The sequence below is a fragment of the Cyanistes caeruleus genome, chromosome 22 (assembly GCF_971803275.1).
Source record: "Cyanistes caeruleus chromosome 22, bCyaCae1.hap1.1, whole genome shotgun sequence".
NCBI classification, from domain to species: Eukaryota; Metazoa; Chordata; class Aves; order Passeriformes; family Paridae; genus Cyanistes; species Cyanistes caeruleus.
The window spans coordinates 4342822-4367652 of record NC_141722.1 but is presented as its reverse complement, the minus strand read 5'-3'; the positions used below and the strand labels follow the sequence as shown (position 1 = coordinate 4367652).

The 24831-nt window shown below is 45.1% G+C and overlaps 1 protein-coding gene across 2 annotated transcripts in view; it reads left to right on the top strand.

Annotated features, from left to right (window-relative positions):
- The window catches only part of PRDM16 (PR/SET domain 16), a 285146-nt gene that overhangs the window by 140060 nt on the left and 120255 nt on the right, over positions 1–24831 (top strand). For both annotated transcript variants that reach the window (XM_086860794.1, XM_086860793.1), the window contains exon 3: positions 5634–5684. In XM_086860794.1, coding sequence (XP_086716920.1) covers positions 5634–5684 — 51 coding nt within the window. The remainder of the gene's footprint in view (positions 1–5633; positions 5685–24831) is intronic.

Here is a 24831-nt window from a genome sequence, read left to right as displayed (position 1 = left end):
CATGAGCAAGTGCAGAGGTGCTCTCTGCAGCAGATTTCCAGAAATTTCGGGCCATGGATCCCTCCTAATTCTGCACATTTTTCCAGCAGCACCATCCTACCTTTTTGCCCAGGCTTCCAGCTAAAAAAGAAATGGTTATAAAATGGTCTGTGGAGTGGCATGGCCTTGCAGGCTGTTCCTGGGCCACAAACCACAGCTTGGCTGCTCCCCAGTGTTCCCAACTGTGCAGGGGTTGCCCTTAGCAGTGAATGGTTGGTTTATTCTTTCCACTCTTTTCAGCCCCTGGTTTGTTCCTTGCCAGTCAGAGCTGTGCTCCTCGTCCTCCTTCCCTCACCAGCAGGGAGAGGGAATTCTTTCCCTCAGAGATGAGCTTTCCTCCCTTCCCTCTTATTCCAGGCACATTCACTACAAATTCCCAAGGCAGGATACTGAAAATTTCCTCGAGTTAATAGGGCTCACAGATTAGCTTACTATAGAAAAATGAAAGATTTTGGTAAACTGTTGGCCAGAAAATGCTATAAAATCCCTTTATTTTAACAGTAGGGCTGAAAGACTAAATGTTTAAGTGCTGAAATGCTTTTCTGTGGGTTTCCTCCACGTCTGGTTTTCCTATGGATGCACATCCACTGTGGTGTGCCTGTGTGGGCTGCTGTGTTTGAATAGATATATATATATAAAAATATATATGAAGATCTTGAAGAAGAGAAGCTTTGGGGTGACCTAATTGGGGTCTGGGAGTACCTGAAGGGATCCCACAGGAAAGATGAAGAGAGGCTGTTTACCAGGGCCTGGAGGGACGGGACAAGGGGGAATGGCTTCAAACTGCAAGAGGAAAAGCTTAGGTGGGATATTGGGAAGGAATTCCTCCCTCTGAGGATGGGGACACCCTGGCACAGGGTGCCCAGAAAAGCTCTGGCTGCCCTGGAAGTGTCCAAGATGAGGCTGGATGGGGCTTGGAACAACCTGGGATAGTTGAAAATGTCCCTGACAGTGGCAGGGGGTAGAACACAATTACCTTTGAGGCCCCTTCCAACCCAAACCAGTCTGGGATCATATGATAGTGGATATAGAATGATAAAGAATCTCTTCCCTATGGAATACCCACCATGGGTTTTGGTGCTTTGTGTCTGGGTCCCACAGGGTGTTTTGTGCTCCTGGCCTATGGCCAGAAAAGCACTTACGTGTGGAGACATTCCTGGTTCTTCTCAATTCACTGATACTTCTTGCCTAAATATGCAACTGGGCCAGGGCCAGCCCACTCAGGAGTTGGCAGGATAAAACTTCTAAGGGAATAATTAATGGAAATTATGAAGAGCAAGATTTGTAGCTTAATAACAGCATTGTCTCCTAATCTGGGGTGGAACAGAGCTGCAGGGAAGAGATGAATTGTGTGAGCACGCGAGGTGCTGGACAGGAGAGGTGTTTCCAGTGCTGTCCAAATGGTTTAACCTGCTCAGAAACCACGTCCTGGAGGTGCTGGGTACTGCTTGGTGCTGGAATGACCTTTGCCAGGTTAGAGGGGTGCTGTGCTGCTCTGGATGTTGCTCAGTTGCTTGGATGTGTGTGAGTGTCAGAGCTCCATGCACAGCATGTGTCCTGTGCAGGGCCACAGGCTGGGATCGGATGACCCTTGTGGGTCCTCCAGCCCAGGGTATTCTGTGATCTTCTGACCTGAGACATTTTTTAAAGTCACAAGAGACTGGCTGGAAGGAGCTGTTTGCTCTGCAGGTCGTGCTGCTCCTGTGTCCATGTAGACAACAGTGCCATCACAGCCAAGCAGAGTAACTCTGCCATTAACCCGTCTATGAACAGCACAAATTGGGCACAGCAGGGCCAGAGCCTCTGCTTTCATCTGAAGTATTCATGTGAACTTGTGAGCAAGTAAAAATCGCAGGCCCTTGGCTAATTTAAGGCAAAAGAAGTGTTTTCTATTCTTTTTTTGAACCAGTTGAACAGTAAGGCAGATTTGAGATGGTGCAGGTGCCACAGCCCAGGCTGCAGAACTGGAAGCGATGTCCCCAGTGCCTTGACCCAGGCAGGAGGGTTTGGGAAGGGCCAATGTCAAAGGCAGGTGCCCAGGCAGTGGGTGAACCCCTGAAGTGCTCGCTTAGCTGAGAGCATCACTGATGTCATCAGTGGTGTACTGAGCTCTTGATGAAAAATCAGATGATAATAAAGACCAAGTTATTGAAAGCAGTGCTGTTATCTGCCTCCTGACTTCTGTGCAATTACTGGGCATTCTCTTCTCCTTCCAGCTTGGAGCAGATGTGGAAATATCTCTTTAAAAACCAGATTCACAGCAATCCAGCAGGGGCAGGTTCCAGTCTGTCATCTTCACCTTCAGAGTTTGCTGAATGCACCATGTCTTGCTGAATGCATCAGGCCATGCCTATTGAAGTTTGGGTTGGGAATTTTTCCCCCCCTAAATGACAGTTATCTGAGCTGGGGGAATGAATGGATAACGTTACTATTTACATAAGCTCATTGTGATCTGTCTCACTAATGTAATCAAATTAGGGTTAACTGCAGCTGGAGAATGCCAGCTTGTAAACTGTTTTTCAAAAAGAATCACATGGTGTTCCTTGACATGTTTAGTATACATTCAGGGGGCTCTGCAAAAATTCTAGCACATCCCTAACTGCTGTAACTGAGGCAGGATCCTGGTGCCACCAATTCCCTGAGCCCAGGGAAGGAAAGGCAGTGAAATCCTCTCCAGCTGGGCAAATCCACCTCCAGCCCAAGGCACAGGCTCTCCTGACGTGGCTGCTGCTGACATGTTGTCTTTCCCCTGGCTAAAATCAACAGATCAGTTGATAGAAAAAGCATGTGGTGTAAATTTTGAGCACATTTAAGAACATCTGTGCTAAGTGCAGGAGTGCAGCCCACTGCACACGTCGAGCTCTATATTTAGTCTCGTGGCATTCGCATGAGATGAAGCCCAGCCGGAGCTAAAATTACCCAATGAGCAGATTTTCAAAGTATCTTCTGTTGTTCTTCTTAATAAACATCACATCTGTGTCTTGCTTAGCCTGGTTCTGCCTCTCCCCTCTAAGCAGGAGGAGCCATGGACATGCCGGTGTTGCATCACCCCCATCCCATGTACCGTGGAATCCCGGGATGGGCTCTGCTCCAGGGCACCTGGTGTGGCTGTTGGATTGCTGTCTGCTGACACAGGTGTTGTCAGACGGTGTTTGTTCCACACTGGGAATGCAGCAGGACAATTGTGATGTTCTCTCCAGCTCCCAGGAAGGTTTCTGAAGGCTCATTTGGAGCCCTAGCAGTGGCTGGGCAAGGGGAGGTTTGGAATTCTGGCCTCTGCTCCTCCACAGACACGCCACCAGTGCCAACACCATCCCAAGCTGCCAAGCTGCTCAGCTGCAGTGGGAAAATGGGACATTCAGGACACTGGGCTGTGGGACGTGTCCAAGCCAATGCAGATGCTCTGTGGTAGAGCTTGACCCACAATAACACCTTGAACATCTTTTTTTCAAAATCGGGAGTAAAGAAAGCATGAAATATTTAATCTAAACCAGTTCTTGCTCTCCCACTACTCCTAAAACACCTTGTCACCCAGAGAATCACAGAATTGTTAAAATTGCAAAAGACCTTTAAAATCATCAAGTCAGTTCAGCACCACTAATTGTCCATGTTCTGGTAGTTTGAGTGCAGAGATGGTTCCATCAAAATTAGAATTCTTCATGTTATTGGTGGTTTTTTTATAGGTGGGAACTGAACAAGGATTTCACCAAATATCAAAACTCAGCCATTTTCAAATACTCCAAACAAGCAGCAAGATCCTACAGAGGATTTTCTGCAAAATGGCCACTTTTGAATATGGATGAAATATCTTCACAGAAATTCTGTTCCCTAAGAACTTTGAAATTCAGGATCTGCTATGAATTGAAAAGGGAAAAAAAGGGGTTGAGAGAAGGAACTTGCCCCTTGAGCAAAGCTCTGTCCAAACCAACAAAAGGAAGCTTGTGTTGGCATCTCGATTCCGACTCAGGAATTCCTGACTCTTAAGCCTGTTTATACAGGGCTCCACCACAGCCCAATTTGCACTTCATTGGAGTTTTCTTTCCCCTCCACGTTTATGGTGCTGCTGGATGGGTGGATTACACACTCTAATGGCACTTCTCCGATTGTATCCAAAGGCTTTTTGCATGTAATAATTACAGGGAAGTAGCTTCATTTGGAGGCAGCTGCATCCCTTGGATATTTTGGAGTTGTTTTGTGTTTCTGTTTCAGCTGTGGAAGTTTCATGGCCTAATTCTCCCAAGCTTTTGGGGGTTGCTGGTTCCTGGTGAGTGCACTGGGAGCAGTCAGCATCCCTGGAAGCTTGGTGACATCCAGAACAGGCAGGATGGATGTTTAACTCCAGTCATTCATGGGGATGTCAGGGTGTTCCACGGTAGGAACATAGAATTTTATTGCTCTGGGATTTGCCTCTTGATCCTATTTGCTCTCAGCTGTTTTGGAAACCGCAGTTTCAACGTCCATTAGAGCTGGTGTAAAGCACGGAATGGTTTGGGGTTCTTCCCATGGAAACACAGCCCCTTGTTAGTGCAGCTGTGCTGGGGATTTGGCAATGGGTTGGAAATTTGTAAATCAGTCGATCTTACCTGGGCATGGCCAAAGGGGCCCAGAATTTTGTGCCAAACCCTCAGCTGCTAAAATGCCATGGATCTTCCCTTTCCCTTTCCCTTTCCCTTTCCCTTTCCCTTTCCCTTTCCCTTTCCCTTTCCCTTTCCCTTTCCCTTTCCCTTTCCCTTTCCCTTTCCCTTTCCCTTTCCCTTTCCCTTTCCCTTTCCCTTTCCCTTTCCCTTTCCCTTTCCCTTTCCCTTTCCCCTTCCCCATTTTAACCTGCATTTCCTTGCATGTTCATCTCCATTCCTTGGAGGTTTTTCCTGCTCTTTGGCATCCAAATCACCTCCCCTGTGTCTGGGAGCCCCAAGCACCCTGTCCCACCCTGCCCTTGGGTGTCTGTTTGCCCTCAGCCACCCCAGATCCCCCCAGAGCGACGGGAGCCGCTGGAATTCCTGGCCAGGGCTGCTCGATCAGGTCCGTTCCTGGTGTGTTTACCCTGCTGGGGTATCCAGGGTGATGCAAAGTTGAGGTACTTGACCTCCCCGAATGCCCGCTGACCTGGAGCTAATCTGAGGTGGAGCACAGCAGCGATTTAATGACTTGTTCCACCACACCTCGGCTGGAGGGGGAATTAAAGAACTCCCAGGGCAGCTGCCGGGAGCGCTGGGGGGCCGGAGCATCCCGGGATCTGTCCCTGCTCCAGAGGGACACAATTCTGGAAAGCCCGTGGGTGCCTGTTCCCTTGGTGCCCGTGTTGTCCACACCTGCATTGTGGGAGAGAAACCTGTGCTTGCCTGCCAAACCTAAGGGAGTTATTCACAGAAGTGACAAAAACCTAGAAATATAAATAACAGTTGTGGTGAAAACCGTCCATTGAACTTCCAAAGCATCTGGGTGCAGTTGAGAGTTTTGGCCATTATTATCAATAATATAATATTTATTCATTCTCATCATCATCATCAAAACAACAGCAATATTAATCTCTATTATTTTATAACATTCTTAGCTGCCACTCAAATTTTGTTTCTATTCTGTTTTTTCCTTAGCAAATACTGACTGATCCTGAGGTGACCTCCCAGGAGGGCAATATAAAAAAGGTAGGACATGGCTCAGTCTTCTGGGAATTGCTTTATTTCCTGGCTTGGAAATACACCCAGACACTTTTCCCTCACTTTTGAACTAAGGTGTTGATGGCAATAACGTTGTAGAAGTTTTCCAGTGTTTGCTGTTGCTTTTTTGGATTAAGTGTTGTGGTTCTGTTGGCCTATTTTTCTGTCTTTTTGTGATTTCAGTCATTATGAAAGAGAAAATAATAGTTTGAGGTATTCCTTGATTCAGCTACAACACAAACAGCTGCTGGGCCAAAGTGAGAAACCTCATTTACCTCTTTTCCCGTAAAAGAAAATGTTGGTCCTTTGCTTAAAGTGCTAAATTTTTAGAGGTCATTTCAGCATGTAAATGTGGCTTATGTGAAATGCAAGAGAAAAAGAATAGGTCTGTGAAAGGATAAAATTCAGCCCATGTGATGTATTAGTGGTGCTGTTCATCACATTGTGGGGCTCAAACTGTAGGAGTGACCAGAGAAAATGTGTTCCACACTCAGCCCAGCTGCACAAATGTCTCCACTGGAGCTGGAAGGCAGCCTCAGTGTGATATATTTGGTAGCCAGGCTGCTGTTTGGGTTGGGGTTACTGTCAGAAGCTCTAAAATGAGCTTTTGTTCCATGTGGATCTGTTGGTTAACAGCTTTGCTGATTAAAGTGTTTCAAGTCAGGTTTGATTAGATCCTCTCAGCAGCTGTAGCCTGTGTGTCCTCACTGAAATAAGGAGCTGGTTGTGACTGAGGAGTCATGTGCAATTGTCTTATGAAGGATGTTCACATGAAGTATTTGAGAGTGGGAAACCTCAGAGGCTGGACCTTGCTGCAGCTGCCAGTGCTGCTCATCCTTCAGGATGAAGGATGCTGCTTCTCCACTCTTGAAACTAAAAGGAATCCCTTGCTTTCCTCTGCCAAACAGAGTGAAATGAAATCCTTGCCAGGCTCCAGAGTCATGCTGGGAAAAGGGATTTAGACACATGTCCAGTATGGCCTGTTGTATTCTTCCCATGTTAAAAAATAAAAAATCAGGTTTTATTTCCAAGGCTTCCAAGAGGAAGCATCCTCTGAGCATGCTGTGACCTTGCCAGGAACCTGTGGCAACAGGGCTGAACTTTTTACCTTGGGCACCCCCATAACTCATGGGGTGCCTGTCCCTGCCTCTGTGGGATCCTTTTGTCTGAACAGACATGGTGACAAGGTGGCAGGTTCTCATTATCCCCACTCACTTCCCACAAGGATGGAGGAAATTCTCCATGGCTCAGCTATTCCTTATTCAGTCTTTAATTACGATATCATGAATGAACTCTCCATCCACACCTCCAGGACCTGCATTACCCCAAAGAGAGCAGGAGTTGTGTGAAACAAGGAAACATGAGACTGGCAGTTTTATATGTTCAATCCATGGGTTTATATTTAAACCTTGTGCTTTTATTTCAAGGGAGATTGTTACAAAAACTGCAGGTCTTTGAAAAATTCCATGTCCTTAAATATTTCCCTGTGCAGCAGGTATAAAACTGGACAATTGTGATATTTGACAAGGGGGGAAGGCCTGGCCTTCCACTTGTGTCTTTTAAATGCATTGTAGAGAAGCAGTAGTGGGAGTTTATGAGGTGATAAATTTATTGAAGGATGGGCAGTAGGGTTTTACAGCTGGGGTAAAGGAGGTCAGAGCAGTAAGGTAAAGAGTTCAAGTCTAAACTTTATGGCTTGTGAAAAGACTACTGCGAGACAGCTTTTCAGTCAGAAGAAAATGAAAACTAAAGAATAAGAAATCACTCCGGACAATTTTTGTAGGATCTCTCAATTGTTTGGAAGTAGCACTCTGGCATTTGGCTCCAGTGGCACAAAACCCTCTTGGGAGCAGATTTCCTTTTCCAGCCTCTCTAAATCATTCAGTTGTCATATCCCTGAAGACACAATAGTTGAGATTTTACTTCAATTTATTCCTATTCCTTCAGAGATGAGTTGGTGGTGAGAAGATGACTGAAGACAAATGTAACTGGAGTGGGTGGCCTGATTTAAACTGGGAGGGGAGGAAATCGGAGCTGGAGAGACCATAATTTCAGTGGCTCCTTTGACTGCTGCATCCCAGGTTCAGAATTGGACACTAACAAGGACTAGAAAGAGAAAAAAAAATCTGGAATGCAGAGAAAAAAAATCTATAAAACCAGGAAAAAGCATGGAAGGGAAGGTGATGGCAGCGAGAGGTATAGGGAGATGTACAGGAAGCAACCTCTGCTTAAAACTGATCTCAGAACTCTCTCTGCTCTTAAGCTCCCAGGAAAAATACACTCTTTTACATAACTTAAATGAACTGAAAGCCAGGGAAAAGTCTGAAGTTGCAGCACAGCAGAGCCTGTTTTGTAGTAGAATAAAACAGGCTCTTTTTTGGCTTGGAGCACAAAGATTAAGTATTTCCCACCGTATCCAGTATTTTTAGGTTCGTGTTACTGTTATTTCTGCTGGGACTGCTGTGCTGCTAACACCACAAGGCTGATTTCTTTGTTAGGGGTTGTCTGACAGGAATAATTCAATGCCATTAAAGGACCCATATCCAGGATCATTTTCTTTATCTATGCTGCTCCATGGATTGAAATGAGGTGTATACCTAACAAGCTTTCCTTGTATCACCTTTGCTTGCTGATATTTAGTTTAACAAATACACACAAGCTCCTCATCCTGTTTGTTTAATTTTAAATCATCAGTGATGGAAGCAATATTAAAACAGGAAAGTTGCTTATTCTAGTTATTTCTGTGAGCTGAATGCGGACAGAGATAAAAATACAAGTAATATCTGTGGGTTTATTGTCCCCTGCTCCCAAATGTCTTTTTCCCAGCCCATGTCCCTGCACTCTGTTTATTTTCCTTAGAGAGCAACTCAGTGTCCTCTCCCTCTGAATTTTCCAAGTTTCTCCACTGCATTTAATAAATTGAACAAACATCTTGTTGTCATTGTAGCTGTCCCCGTCGTCATTTTGCTTTAACTTTGAGCTGAACGATTTCTACTTCCTCCAGCAGGAAGCAAGGCCTGTACCCATTACACACCACCTTTCTTTATCCCAGGCAGATGCATTTCTCTCCCCTCCAAGGGTCACTTTGGATGAGGGTTCCAGAATGCTGGGGAAGGATTCTCTGTGTGTGCAGAGCTCCCAGCCAACCTCCCCGGGCTGGGCTGTTTTTCTGACCGTGGTGACAAGGGACCTCAGGGACTTCTCTCTTCAGTAGACTCTCTATTTAGTTTCTGTTTACTTAGAGGGAATAGCCTGAGGGGCTACTGGAGAGAAAACATCTGTGGGAGATAATCTATAGAGTTATCTATCTATCACTCTTGTCGACCCTGTCTCCCCTGAGAGCAAGCTGAGAGACTTGTAATAAAAAGGCATCGCTGAAGAGGCTTTAGGGACAAATAAAGAGACATGTTAAGGGCCAGCTGAAAAAGGATAGAAGACATTATTAAAGCTCAATAGCCGTCTTATCAAAATCCAATAGGATAGGCATTTGGCAAAAGGCTTTAAATTTATTCTTTGACTTTCTGGAGAGGTTGAATTTATCCATTAACAAGAATGTGCTGCACAGGGAGCGGGAGATGCTATCGGCTTCAAAAGGGTTGGATTCAATCTGGTATTGTGCAAAACACAACAAAAACTGAAGACAAAACCAATTTTCCCCCCTCCTCTGGCTGGTCTCATTCCTACATTGCCAAATATTAGAAGCTGTAAATATAATGCTGATGAGGTTGTGAAGTAAAAGCAATTTAAGCAGCACAATTATTCTGTGCTCACAAATCACACAGATTTATTTTAAGAAATAAAGTGAATCTCAGAAAACTGGGTGTGATTGGAAATTTTGGCCTTTTAAAAAAACCATCAAGAACAAGAAACCCAGGTACGAGGAAAGCTTTCAGCTCTAAAGCAAAAGCAAAACCCCAACGAGTGTTTTGCTGCTGCAGATGCGAAGCGGGATGGGGCCATAAATCTCCCCGGGTTTATTATTATATCCAAAATGCTACAGGTCACAGGAACCATCTGATACTTCAGGAGCACATTGTTCGCACAGGGATGATTGATTGATAATTATGATAATTTGCAAAATGATTATTTGGGTATTATGGCCGCGGCCCGTCCCGCCGGGTCGCTGTGAAGACATTTTCTATATCAGGAATGGCCTCTGGCAAGGAGGGATGTGGAGAGGTCTGGCCGGGCTCTCCCGGCGGGATCTGCGGGGCTGATGAATGATGACCCAGAGGAGTAAGAAATCAGACCTCAATAAGCAGTCAGGAAGGTAGTTAGGGACGAGCAAGGGAACTGTTCACTGTCTTTTGTGCAGCAATTATTGGGCAGGGCAAACCCCCCCAGGCCTGAGCAGGGGCTGGCAGCACACTGTGCACCCTGAGAGAGCAAACTGCAGATTTGAACCCAGCCTGCTCCAAGGTGCTGCCCTTGCAGCACAAATTGCACTTGCATTTCTGCACTTAGCAGGGGTGCGTTATCCCCAGCTCGTGGAAGGTGTTCTAAAACTCTCAGTGGAGATTTAAGATTTCGGTGAGTTTTCTTCACTTTTCTGTGTATTGAAGAATCACCTCACCCCGGTTTGTGCACAATCCTCATCCTGGCTGAGAACTGACATAAAATTGGGGGTTAAAGATGTTCCAGAATCCTGTGGGATGGGGGAACAACCCCAGATTTGGGAGCTAAAGCCCTGTTGTTTCTTCAGGGCTGCTGCTTCACAGTTACTATTTCAGAAAGAGCTTTAATTTGCTTGTTTTATAGGTTGTATCTTTATGAAATAAAGGTATATTTAGCGGCTACAAACAGAGGCAGCTTTGAGTTGATTTTTATAATCTTTTCCTGAATAGACTTGCGTCATTCCAATAAGCCCTGGACAAAAGAGTGGACAGTTGTCTGAGAGTCTTTTTTATAACATTTCTCTCTTTCTATTGTTAGAGAGCTGCTAATAAAAGAACCAGGAGTCCATTAATTCAGTGAATGAACATATAGTAAAGTCAGTTCCCTCTTGAGAACAATAATGTTGCGGTCAGCTTAGGTTTCCATGGAAACTAAGTACTTCTAAGAAGTTTGCATCCTTGATTTTGCTGAAATGAAGCATGTAAAGTAAAAAAAAGGTGTAAGGCTGGCATGGAAAAGTCGGCAAAGAAAGTGATGGTTAAATTATTCTGCAGGAATAACATTGTATGTTGAATTTCTGTGATACAGATGTTTGGGCTGGGTTGTTTAGTGAGTGTGTGTATGAGAAATGGCTCCATGAAAAGATCTCGGGGGGTTTTGAGCCCATAAATCAGGCCAAGTTAAGAGGACTTGCAGTGGTTAAGTTGCTCTCTCCATATCTGCAGAATGTTGAGGCAGCCCCAGGCACACACGGTACAAGGTGGAACAGTGGCTGCCCCAGAGCTCCCACAGCTGCAGGCTGTGAACTGGTTAATGCCAATTTCCCATTTCTCTGTGGCAAATAACATGGGTTTTGGGCACAGTGTGAACGCCTCACACAGTTCTAAGTAAGATCTTTTTGTGAGTTAGGTTGGTTCTTCGCCTCCTCCCTCCAGTGTAAACCCCAGAGCCGTGATGTCAAGCTGTACTCCAGCACTGATTTACAGCCTGTGTCTGACTTCCCTGCATTGCTGGGGCTGAGGAGGTGTCCAAAATGTGCTGCTGAGCTGCTCACACTCATGGCTCAGGTGACACATGGCTGCAGTGAGCAGCATCCCCTCAGATTAAAGTGTCCCTGAACTCCAGGCAGATTTAGGACAGGTCACCTTGTAGTCTTGATGCATCTCAAGCACAGACACAGACTTTGTGCTGGCTTTGAGTTAGAAACTGCATTTCTGTGGTGGTGAGAAGGCAGGTGGCTGCTCCCTTGGCAAAATAAATCATTTAGAATCCTTCCCTGGGAGGGTGGGCAGGCCCTGGCACAGGGTGCCCAGAGCAGCTGGGGCTGCCCCTGGATCCCTGGAAATGCCCAAGGTTGGACAGGGCTTGGAGCAGCCTGGGATAGGGGAAGGTGTCCCTGCCCATGGCAGGGGGTGGGATTGGGTGATTTTTAACCTCCAACCCAAACCATTCCATGTCTCATTAAGAGTTTTTGGCCAAGTAATCAGTTATGCTAATAACACATGCAAACTCAAGATTCATAAACTTTTTTATAATCAAAGAGTTTCCTAAATAATGTGAAACCCTCACGTGCTGTTCCCCGCTCCCTTTGCTTGGGGTTTGTGGGAATGCTCACAAACACACATTTAACAGTTTTAATTCAAATTAACAGTTTCAAAGCAAATTAAGGGTTTGAACACAACTGTTTTAACACTTCTCTCCCAATCCTCCTTTTCTCTCTGTGTCAATAAAATTCATTTCAGTGCTCCCCTGTTAAAAGCCACATGCAGTATCATACATGCAATGCCAATACTCAACATTGGTGTTTATCCCCTCACATCTGATGTGCTTTTAATTGTTTGCATCAGGAGCACGGGCTCCTTTTCCCTGCTAACCAAAGTGAGGAGCTGGCATTTCCATCCCGCCAGTGAAACAATATTCTGGATGATTAGGAGGCATTACAGCCCCGGCTCAGTTTGAAAATGCCAGAATGCCCCAGAGATCCCCATGAATCTGCTGCCAGCCGGCCCCTGTCAGAGCTGAAGGCAGCACTGTCTGGAGCCCAAAATCAACTTCAGGAAGGTCATGTGAAAGAAAATCCTCAGTCATCAGGAAGCCCTTGGCCCCGTGGCCTTTCTGACATTTTCTGACAAACCTTAAATCACCAGAGTAGACAAAACATCACAAATTTTGGAATGATAGCCTGTGGGATTTCGGGGCTGTGTGCTAACTTGGAAGGTAACACACACACACAGCCCCCTCCCCTCCCTCTGCTCTGCAATTCCTCCTCGGATGCTGAGCTGAGTGAGCCACCAGGGTTCTGCTGGAATCAGGTCCTGGAATCAGGTGTGGATTCAGAATCACCTCTGGGTGGGGTGGGAGCTGATACAGCAGCAGAGGAGGGACCTGCTCCAGATTTTTATGTGGAACAGGGAATATTCCTCAGTGTGGGAGGAAGGATCACTTCCAGAACAGGCTTCTGTTCTGGTGGAGAATCTGGCATCGGGATTTATTGTGTGGTTCCATACCTTAGAGATGGTTCCATGAGTGTCACCTGGGATTCTGAGGGGAATGCAGGATTGGGTTAATCCCACTGGAAGGAGAATTTGGGTCAGGTAGGAGCCTCTTGGAGCTCCCTGGATAAACAAAAAACCTGGACAGCAGCTGGGGAGGGAGGCAAGGGGAGAGTGTGGGGGTGAGTAACCTCCAGAGTGACTAGAAATTGGGCCCAACCCCAATAGTGCTGCTGAAAAAATGAAAACCAGAACACAGAAAACTGGGTGCCAGTGAACAATAATTGAATAGAAATATACATAAAACCAAAAAATGTTTTTTGGTTTGGGTTTTGTTCTTGTGTATTGTTCTAGAAATAAATCAAGGATCTGCAGAGCAATGAAGGTGGGACTGTTGTCCCACAGGCATTGCAGGAACACAATATATTTTGATGTATTTTGATTTTATATTCTGCAAGATTTCTATGAGATGAAAAAATACATGTTCTGGAAAGAAAAAACAACACAACCAAATTCATTTTCCACAGGACAGTTTGGGGAGAAAAATAAAGAAAAGTAATTGCCAGAAGTCAGCTCCTCTGTGATGTTCAGTGGTGCCTTCCCTCTGGAAATTTCAGCAACACTCTGCAAACATGTACATAAATATATATAAAACTATAGATATAATAATGATAGTAGCAGCAGGAGTCTAAATTAAGTGCTTAAATCCTTTCTTGGCTAACCCAAGTGATTCAATTTTTTTTATTACATTTTTCCCCTTCTTATTTTAGACTGTAACACAAAATGTAGACCAGAAATACTGAAAGCTGTGGAATAGATTAGAAACTAATTTATAAACTTCAGAGGAAGTTTTTCTCCTGCTTAATGTGACCTTATAAGTAACTGAAATTAAGAAATCTTCTGTCATCTGGAGGCATCCCTTCTCCTAATCTTCCAGAGTTAGCTGATTATTTTAGGGATTTATTGCCATGAATTCTGGCCTTGGGGAGGGGAGGTGCATTTGCTTCCCAGCATTTTTCCAGCTCATTAATAACTGCTGCAGAGATAGTTCTGCACTGCTGCTGTCAGGACATTGTAGCCCCTGTTTGGTGCAATAATTCCTTCTGTTCCAGAAGAATAAATCACAACTCCTATAGGAACTGCTTCTCTGAGTTTCCACTGGAATTGCAGTCTTAAGCTTCAGCTCCTCTGCCCCAGAATGTTGGTTCTTCCTCACAGAAAGTCTGGGACAACTCTGGAAATTTGTATCAGTGCTGCTGCCCCAAGGTAGTTTTTAGGACAGTGTTAAATTCTTCTTTCCTGAAATACTCAATTGAAAAACTAGTCAAGAGGAACTTTAATTTTTTCAATGTTTACCCTTCCAATTTCTTATATTTATATGTAAAACTAGGATAGTCTTGACTTTCATTGTTCATCTCTTCACTTAATACCTGGTTCAGTTTTTTCCCTCTTTCTGTAGTGCTGCCCAGAAATGAGCTGGACTTTTCTCCTGGTTATCTTGGCAAACCCAAGCAGTCTCTTGCTCAGCTCCTGCTGCCATGAAATGGAGATTAATCACTTTCCTTGTCATGGGAATCTTAAAAGGTAAATCCTGGAAAACCTCTGTGCTGGGGCCAGGGTTGCCATGTAAATCCACCCACAGGAAAACAGCCTCAGCTGGACACTCAGATCTGTCTGGGCTTGGGATGCCCCTCACTGTGACCTCATTCCATTTTTTCTGCCTGGGTGTCTCTTTTCCCCCTAAATTCTCATTGGGACCAGAGATACACTGGAGGGTTATTTTCCTGGTTTCCTGCAATGCCAAGCAGGAAGGATGTGCAGTTTTTCCTAAGGAGGTTGTGCTGTCCCTGAGTAAGATCCTTCCTCTCAGGCTTTGTGTCTGCTGATGACTCGAACATGTCCTCTGAGTTCCAGCAGCAATTTATTCCTGGCAGTTTGTATTTGCCAGTCCTTTTGCCAATAAAAACTTGGGATTGGAATAGTGTCCCACCCTCCATTCCAGGTCTGCTGCTCACCATATGCTCCTTTGCTCTTTGCTCTGATGGCCTTTCCTGCAGGCTCCAGAGCATCTCCTGCTAAAAACAGGTACAAACTGGGCAGTCCTGGAGTAGGAAATGTGAGATTTAAATCATGCTCATTTTTCCAAGGCATTGCTATATTGGAGATGTTCAACCATCCAGCAAATCCCATCCTCATCCACAAGCTGGGTTGGCTTTAGGCAAAACACTTCGTGTCCAGCTGCTCTTCACACAGCCTAATGATTCATTTTGCTATTTGAAGTATTTAATTCCAAGAAAAAAAGTCATAATGGTCAGTCGTGGACATTTTAATTATTATTATCCTGATAGCACAATTTTCTCAGAGTCAGAAAAATGAAATTTATTATTTAATCCTGGTGTATGTCTATGTTATTGCTGGGCCCAGAGCAAGGCTTTAACCATTTGCAACGTGAATATTTGTGTTCTGGTGACTCCAAAGTGTCACAGAGCAAAATGGCCATGAAAGCAGAATATTCTGAGATGATCTTAAATGGTCCTTTTTTGCTTCATGATAGGAAGGCTGGCAAACTAGCAGCTGATGGATGTCAGGGTTTGAAGCCATGTTTGGTTTGGAAACTCACTCTGAAGTTTGGATGCACCTTTGAAATCCATCAGAACCTCTTTGGTCTGAAAAACCTCCATGAAAACCTTGCACATGACTATTTTTTTATTCTTTCATAGATTTCTTTTAATTCATCAAACTAACTGGGCTGGAAATAACCAAGGAATAGATTTTCTTGTTGCATTTTCTCTGTTCTGTTTGTAGTGCCAGGGAAAGCCTGGAAGTGTTGGAAGCTTATGCACATAAATGATGAGAAAAGAAACTAATGGACTTTTGATTTTCTCTAAAAGTTCAGAAATCCTTTAGGGCTGGACAAGGCTTTGAGTGTGTTTTGATTCTTGCAGAGGAGTAGAACTCAAGAAAATTACTTTTTTTTTAATATATCTACATGGATTGGGTCCCCACAAAGCACAGTCACAAATTGACTGGCATAATAAGCAGATTTTAGGCTTTAAAGAGGGAGAGGGGATTTTCCAGCTACATTTCTCAGCTCTGTGGTTAAATTAACATCTAGTGTCAGACAGAAAATCTGCTGGACTCTCTTTGGGTAGGACAGAATCTCTGCTGATCTCACTGACCTCCTGTATCTCTGCTCTTCCCTCAGTCTTGTGCTTTTTGTGCTCTTTTTCTGTGATGCTTACAGATGTCAAACTCTGAATTATAAAGCCATGTGTTTGGTGCCTCTGTCTCCCCTTTGAGGATAACCAAACTTCTCTCTCTCTGTATTTACACAGCCGGGATTTACCTTTGTAGTAGCCCCATTTCCACCCCCCCCAGGTTGTTTTCACTCCTATAAAATAGCTCACCTGTGCTTTCTGTGCTTGCACAGGGGTCCCCCTTTCATGCTAACACAGCACATCAAATATTTGTTTGCTTTTTCTTTAAATATCGATGAATAATGACTTCCTTTAAAAAAGAAAAAAAAAAAAAAAAAGAAGAAGAAGAAGAAAACTGCTGGCCATCTCAGTTCACAGGTCTGGTGTTGTAAAACTGCAAAAGCAGAGTGGTGGCAGAGGGACACCCTCTTCAGAGGCAGAGAAACCCTTTAAAGAAATAAATTCGATCCGATTTTGTGCTTGTACAGGTGAAATTCTCTACCATAAGCAGTAGTCACGCTGTAAAAAAAGCAGCTGAAATACATATTTTGCATTAAGGGTCATTAAGGCTCATCTGTGTCACACACCTGTCAGAACAGGTCCAGGAGGAACCAGTCCTGTAGCAAGAAAGGTTTGGGTTGGATGCAGAGAAAAAGGAGCCCCTGGGATAGCCGAGGGCTCTGGGGAGGAGATGATGAAACCCCTGCCCTGCAGGAGCTCAGCCGGTACCTGCCGGGCCGGCCTGCATCCCCACAGCCCCGCATGAGAGTGAGCCGGGATCGCTTCCCCAGCTCGCTCGCAGCCGCAGGGCTCTCCTGCAGCTCGGGGTTATCTTGTTCATCGCAACATGAACAATGTGACATGTCACAGCAGCGAGGGAGCCACAGCCCCGCTGCCCTTTCATTCCGCACGTGCGGGGAAAACGCGAGCTGGGGGCGCTGAAAGCTTTTCTTCTCCTTTTAGGCTCTTTTTGTCTCCCTTTAATGGTGCCTGGGAAGTGTCGTGCTCTTTGTGTTCGCTTTTCCTTATCAGCCGAATATTTTTCTCCGTTTTCAAGTGGATTTGGTGCTCAGGAGAGCTGGCAGGTGGAGAGCAAAGCGATCCGAGGGGCTGAAAGTCCTGGAGTCCCACGGAGCTGAGTTATCCAGCGTGGAAACCAGTTGATCCAGATTCTAAAACATGTGGTTATACCTGGATAACAGAAAAGCAGAGGGAAAGAAACTGAGAAAGAGAGAGAGAAAGAGGGGAAAAAGGAGAGAGAAGGAGAATGAGAGGAAAGAGAAGGGGAAGGGGAAGGGGAAAGGGAAGGGGAAGGGGAAGGGGAAGGGGAAGGGGAAGGGGAAGGGGAAGGGGAAAGGGAAAGGGAAGGGGAAGGGGAAGGGGAAGGGGAAGGGGAAGGGGAAAGGGAAAGGGAAGGGGAAGGGGAAGGGGAAGGGGAAGGAGAAAGGGAAGGGGAAGGGGAAGGGGATGAAGGTCTGTCTAATAGTTTAAACTGTAAGCCAGAGTTCTGAATTAATATATTAAGTTAAAACAAGGATGATAGAATATCGAATAACAGCTGCAAGTGAATGCCGGAATGCTCAGTGCTTTTATAAAGAAGATTTAAGGTGTCAAAGCATTTTTCTGTTTCAACTTGGAAGTTCTTTGTCCTTGTGGCTGACATTGCTGAGTTTCTATGTATCGTTGCACTGGGTGGAAACATCCTTTAACTGCCAGACAGCACTTACCGATAAGCCACCAATTAATAATGTTGATTTGAAAAGCCCGAGAATAGGTGAGAAAGCAAAGTCCTTTGGTAAGTCATATTTGCACAGTATTAAGAGTCCCCTTTTACCTGGCCCAGCAAACACGGCGTCGGGAGCTCCGTGCCATTGAAAAGCTGAGAGACTCTAATGATATGTGCAACTGATAATTGCCACTCCTCGCTGCTCAGCACCCACTTATCGTGCCTTTTGTACATACATACCTTTGCAACAGGCAGCTCCCGGCAGATGTGGCTCTCTATCCTTTATACCGAGAGGGGGGGATATATTTTTTTGGTTTTGTTTTCCCTGCTACACCGACCCGTTTTATCAAAGAAGTAAATGTCGGGGAGGAATCAGCTTTTCCTTCCAAGTTGGTGGCCCTGGAACTGAAGGCTTTGCGTTGGGTCTGGGTGTGCAAACACCCCCCTCTGTTTGCTCAGCTGATGCCACAGTCGTCCCTCAGCGCCCGCAGGGCAAGGCCAGCTCTGGTTCTGCTGGAACAAAAAGCCATTAAACCCGGAGGCAAACGCAAAAACAACTCGCTGAGGGAAACACGGATGATTCCACACAGGCACCTGTGGGCTTTGGTGGAGGTGCTTTGTGTGGGTAGAAAAGATCTCAGGGTGCACACAGGGCCTGGGTTCCGGGCTCCTGAATCATGGCATCCCCTAAACTCTCACTTATCAAAAGAACAAACTGCAGAAAATGAAAAACCTGATCCAAGCAGGTGGGACACGGAAGGTGTGAGGTGGGGACACATCTTGAGCAGAGCAGTTGTCGGCAGCCGGGCACGGAACGCGCTCCATCATCTCTATCTTTGTATGTTCCTGTGCTCTTAAAAAGGCATAGAAATTGAATTAATTAGAAGTAGATGAAGCTGTTTGATTAAAGGGCTTATTTGTTGCCCAGCCGTATGTGGAGGTATAGAAATGCAATTAGTTAGAGAGTGCCATTAGCAGTGTCAGGGACCAGAAGTAATAGAGCTTAACCCTCCCGGGAGGCTGCTGGGGCTGGGATCCCGTGCTGCAGGGCCCGGGTTACACCACAACAACTGTTTTTCCCTCTTAACTCTTTCCATGGAGAGCTTCCCAGCAAGAGCCAGCCTGTTCAAACACACACAGAGCCAGCTCTGCCCTCCCTGCAATCAGCAGCCTGCAAAAATGAGAAGTTCCACAAAGACTCGCTTTTAAAATATGCAAAATACATCAATTTGTCAGCTTTCAGAAATCCCTTGAGAGCATGACTGGGAGTGTGATCCTGCTGCAGCATCTGTTCGTGTAGCAGTGACCTGCAGGATTTTGGGGTGAGAGTGGTGATAAAACACGCAGGATTGAACAGGAGCATTTGCAAGTGCCACATTGGGAGCTGCGCCGGGCTGCTGCACTTTCACTTTGTCAGGTGCTGCCCAAGTTCACTCCGGTGGCATCAGAATTTATCTGCCTGCTGGTCAGGGTGCGCTTTGGACACCTCTGGGATCTCTTTCAATGAGTTTTGTGTGGTCTTGCTACTGTTACTCCTCAACATGTGCTGGGTGTGAGGAGGGAAATGTTGGCTGAGTCCTGACTTTTCAGGTTTCAGTCTTCCTGGCCAGCACTTTTTCTGCTCTTTCATGGATTGACTGAAGTGCCAGAGTGTGAGTGCTTAGCTCCACTGCCAGCTCAGCAACCTGTCCACAGCCGTGGTACCCAAACTTTCTGGGTAGAATCATCCACATATGGGGTGCCCTTGGGCGAGAAAAAGCTCCCAGCATCAGCCAAGGCTGTGGCAAACCTGCTCTAAACCACCCTAAATGTGGCTGATGTATCTGTGTCCTTTCCCTTGAGAAAGTGCTGCTCTCCAGATGAAAAGAAATGCACTTCATATTTCAGCTGATAATGAGAAGTTAATAAAATCGGGATTTTGTGCAATGCAGGACCTCTGACATCTTAATCTTTATTAAAGAGACTTAAACTACCAGGAGCTGCTGGTGCTGACTGGCACAGCCAGAGTCGAGAAACACCAGGAGAGACTGGTCAAATGAACTGTTAAACAACTTTTCCTAATCCATCAGGAAGAAACAATAAGTGCTGGAAACATCTATTTACCATGCATCAATCACGCTTACCTAAGCAATTTCTAAGTAATTATACTTCTGTTATATAGTTCCTGAGATGACTGGTCTGAATGAGACGTAGGCTTTATTAAAACAAACAAACAACAAAAAAATCACTTTCCTCGACATATCAAATGTTATTCCACATTCTGTCACAGTAGTAATTTTTCTGGACATGATTTCTGCTAATTGTTGTGTTAAAATCCTATCTGGAATTCAAGTAACTTCTTTTCCCTTTTAAAAACTTCACAAAAGGAAAGGTTTAAATTTTTTTAAGTGGTAGAGATTTTGTCTGTTGAGTTCTGCAAAGTCAGTAAAAAAGGTATTAGGACCACCTTGCCAAGATGTGACCTATGTGAAGGGAATACTGGGGACAGGGAGAATAACACTGATCTTTGCTGCAGTGAAAGCTGAGTGCCTTTTTCCTTCTTTATTTATATTTCTGCCTGCTTTTATCCAAAGCTATCCCTGCAGGAGCAGGCAAAGATAGGACACTCTGGTGGTCTCCAGGACACACCAAGCTGTGAACAACCATCTCGTTCCTATTCTGAAGATTTTGCTTATATTTTTCCTGACCAATAGAACATTCCAGGCTAATGGATCAATTAATGGAGGGCAGTTTGTCTCTACATTTTATACAGCCATGCAAATGCAGCGCCTTGTGTCTCATTGACCTTTGATGTTTGAACATCGTGGAGTTATAAAAACAGATATAAATATATGTGTGTTTTACAGACCCATCATTGTGTGGGGCTTTGAAATGTCGTTTTCTAATCCACTCGGAGGAAGGGGAGGGATGGAGTCTTTGTCAGTATCCAAGCAATTAGGATAATTAAAAAAGAAAGCTTATTGGGTAAACATGCTCTTAGATTGTGACCTCTTAATTAATGGACTACAGGGAGAAATTACAGCGGTGGCAAGATAATTAACACATGCATTTAAAAAGAACTGTTAGACAAGGGTATTATAGGATAGTAAGACACAGATTTGAATCACCGAAGGACTCTGGAGGTGAACAAACACGGTGGAACAAGACAAGATTTGCATGTGTGAGTGCCCCAGTACACAAGAGGGACAGATTAGGATAACTTTGTTATCACACCCAGGCGGCTCCTTTAGTACCACATTCCCCCAGCCAAGGGCTTTAAGTCCAGGCTGGGTTTTGTGGAGTCTCCCAGGAACAGAATTCCACCATAGGATGTGGTGCAATTCCTGATAATTCTGAATTTTGCCACGAGAGTGTTGGAAACTTTGCTCCCCTTGGGACATTGACACCCATCAGGGAGCTGTTCGTCTCTTTTGGGGCACCCTCCATCTGCAGTCCTGGTTTTGTGGCTCTCACTAATCCTGACAGCTCCAGCCAGCATTTTGGAAACTGGATCAGCCATTAACAAATAAAAAAGATCCATTTGAGAAGCAGATCATTTCCCTTCTCCGAGCAGAGTTTGGGTCGTGTGTGCTGTTGGGTTACAAAGTCAATCATCACCCCCAGTGAGTAGAGAGCTCTGAACAGAATACCCAAAGCAGACATTTTTTGATTGATTTCCCTTTTTCAGTCACCAAAACTGTCTCATCCTTGCCAGGTACCAAGCAGTGCAGCTTGTGAAGGGGGGTTCTCAGGCTCTGGCTTTGCACAAGCACCCAAACGAGTGTGAGCACTGGGATGAGTGATGGTTATCAGTAATGTTATCAATTATTCACCAGCGTAGGGTTTTGGTGCCTGGCAGGTGAGGGGCTGAGCAGAGCAGCAGCATCTGGGCATCTTCCTCACCTGGGATCATTCCCCCAGCACCACACTGGGGTTTTTTCCATTTTTGAAAGAGAAGGGCCCAATTAAAGCTCTGTGATGGCCAGACCTACCTCTGCAATAGGGTTTTTATCTCTGTAGAGAGAGTGGTCCTGGGCTGGATGTCAGGATTTCCCTGTTCAGTGCAAGGAAGCAATGCTCAGACCAAGAGAGTCTCTGATGGAGCGTGGTGGGTTGCTCAGTGATTTGGGAAGGGTAGAAATGCCTAGCAGGGATGTCCATGCTTATGGAATTGCCCATGGACCGGGCTAAATCTTGCCCAAAATGGGGAGGAACTTTGCATGGGCTATGGAGGTGCTTTGCCTGCCTAGGAAAGGTCTCAGGGCGCACACAGGACCAGGGTTCTGGGCTCTCTAATCATTAAATCCCCTTAACTCTCATTTTTGAAAGAACAAACTGCAGAAAAGTCGAAAACTAAAATGATTTGTGTTTAGGGGATCAAACCTCACGCTCCAGGCGTGCACACAAGCCAAAGCTGGATGATTAGGTACAGTTTGAGGAACATGTGATTTGCATAAGTCCCCACTCCCCACAGCATCCTGGGGAACAAAGAGATGCTCTGCCAAGCCAACATTTCAGGGATCCCACCGAGCACTTACCCAAATCCCACCCACTTCTTGGTGAGTCTCAGCACTGCTGCTTTTGTCTGAATATAAATGTCCCTGTTCAGTGCAGTGTTCATCCTACCTGGGACATTAAGAGATGCATGTGGACTAAAAAAATATTTTAAAAAAGCATTATGAATGTTTGATTAGTGACTTGGGCCCCAAATTTTTCACTAATTGAGCACATTAAATGGTATGTCTGTGAAAGACTAATACAAGACACTTTTCAAAGCTTCTTTAATAAAAATTCTATTTGGGATTTGACCATAATGGCTATCCTTGCTTGCCAAAACATGACTTCTTAGCAGGTGACTTTCATCAAGTACATCTGAAATAGTACCTAAATGAATTAGCAATAAAATGGACTTAGGCCGAGCAGTAGGAGCCTCCATTAATCTTGGGTTAATCACTAAAGAGATGCCATTCACTTTTCTTAAGAAGTCACATTTTTCTCCCCTTGCTGGCGACCAGATTTCATAAAGTAACATATTTCTAATGAAAGGGCTCTGCTTGAATTAAAACCCTGAAGGTTTATGCAGATTTTAGTTTTGATTACTGCTGGCATGGGCTCTTAGCAGACTCCGGAAGGTAGGGCCGCAGTGAAAGAGTCCCAGCATGCAGTTCATAATATTCTTTGAAATAAAATAGTGCACTTGTACTTAGTGGCTTTAATCAGCTCTGACTTTTGATAGTCAAACAATAGCTAATTACAGTAACACCTGCCTTCTAAGTCATGTCATGTAGGTTATTGCCAACAAGAGACCTTGTATCTTAGCTGCGTGATTATTATAGAGTCTAAAACCTATCTGTTCAAAAAAGAGGGGGGAGAAGAGTGGAGTTTGGTGGCCATTATCCCTCTTTTTATTGTCTGATGCATTTCTGGCTTTTCTCGTGGCAGTTTGCTGCGTTTGAAAGGCAGAGAGTTGGTGTTTATGGCCGGATTAGAGATGGGAGTCTCGGGGAGAAAGATATGATTTGCAGCTCTCACTTTTCCATGCACTAGCAGGAGATAATGCTGGACGTGTGCAGCCCCAAACCTATCTGAATGCATCTCGCTTTTCATGTAGCACAAAATTTGAAATATGTTGTGAGTTGGTTGTATCATCGGATCTCTGGCGAGCAGCCACGGAGCAGAATTTTATTTCGCCGTCATTAAATGCACTGGTACGGGAAGGGGAACAAAGGGCCATTTATTTCAACCTTCATCAGTTCTGGAAGGGTTTCATAAAATAAAAAATACCCAGCTAAGAACCCGATTTTGAAATGACAGACCATGTTTCTGGAAAGAAATCCACACTTTTCCCCCCAAAGTATCTGCCTTTCCTGTGAAGAATTGAGTTGGACAAGTTTCCCTGTCAGGCGAAGGAAGCCATAAATTATTGTCTCATTGAAGACTCTTTTCTCATTAATTTTGCCAGCAAATAAGGCTTCGTTTTCACAAACTCAGCCAAGTGAATAATATCAGATGCTTGCCAGAGGGTCTCCAAGAGCTGCAGCCCTGTGTGCTGATCCTGGAGGGATGCTCCCTGCTCCAGACCAAGAGGATAACGGGACAGATTTGGCACCCAGCTCTCCCAGTTTGGGCTCAGAACTGTGTGAGCAGGAAAATTAAAGGGCTTTAATGGTCAGAGCATTCAGTGAAATCCTGGGAGTGTGAAAGGGACCAATGGAGGCATCCTTGGATCAGGTTTTACAGGGTGTGTTTTATGGGCATGTTTTAGGAAACTGTCACCGATGGGTTATGTGTGCCCAGGGTTCCACTGTTTTTCTTCCATGATTTTGAAGGCAAATAGATTGAATTCTGGGAAGAGCATCATTTTCAGATAGCTCTGCTCTGGCTGACAATAGAATCCCTCAAACTATTTTGGGATTTTGGCAAGATAGGGTGTATCTCTGCCCTAGTCTTTTCACCTGGAATCTTGCATTTCCTGCACTGTAACTCATCACATCCGAGAACTAAGGGTGGGTGTAGGGGGGTTAAATTTCCCTTTGCAATCAGACTGCATGTTTAAAAAAAACACTCCTTCTGGATTATACAAGGAATTTGCAAGGGAATGTATTCAGGGTTACCTCAATGAGCAGGGAATTCATGTCACAAGGACGTGTTGTTAACTCTGCTTCCCAAAACCACTTCTAAGTTCAGCCTTTAATGGGTTGCCTTTTCCCTCTAAGTTATTCTTTCTCACTCCATCATTTGTCACGTTAACCTCAAACTGTGTAGTGAGAAATCTTCTTTATATCAGTTACCATGTTTGCCATATCTGATCAGCGTGATTGATCATGGCCCCAGCCACAGGTTGGTAATAAGCTGTTTTGAGAGAGACACACATTTCCCCCAGGACAAAGCTGGCATGACAGCATTATAAACTGGCCATTTATCAAGCTGCTCCCAGGTGGTCACTGTCGGAGCACGGCTCGGCAGCCTGGGCTTCCACAGAGCTACGGGGGGATGGACCAGGGGCTGGTGGGCACCGTGCTGCAGCTCATGCAGGAGACAGTAACAAATGACACCGCGCTGCAGGCGCAATTGGGAGTGCAAATGTCACGCCTGGAGTCGGCCAAGTCCCTCCTTGGAGCGCGGCT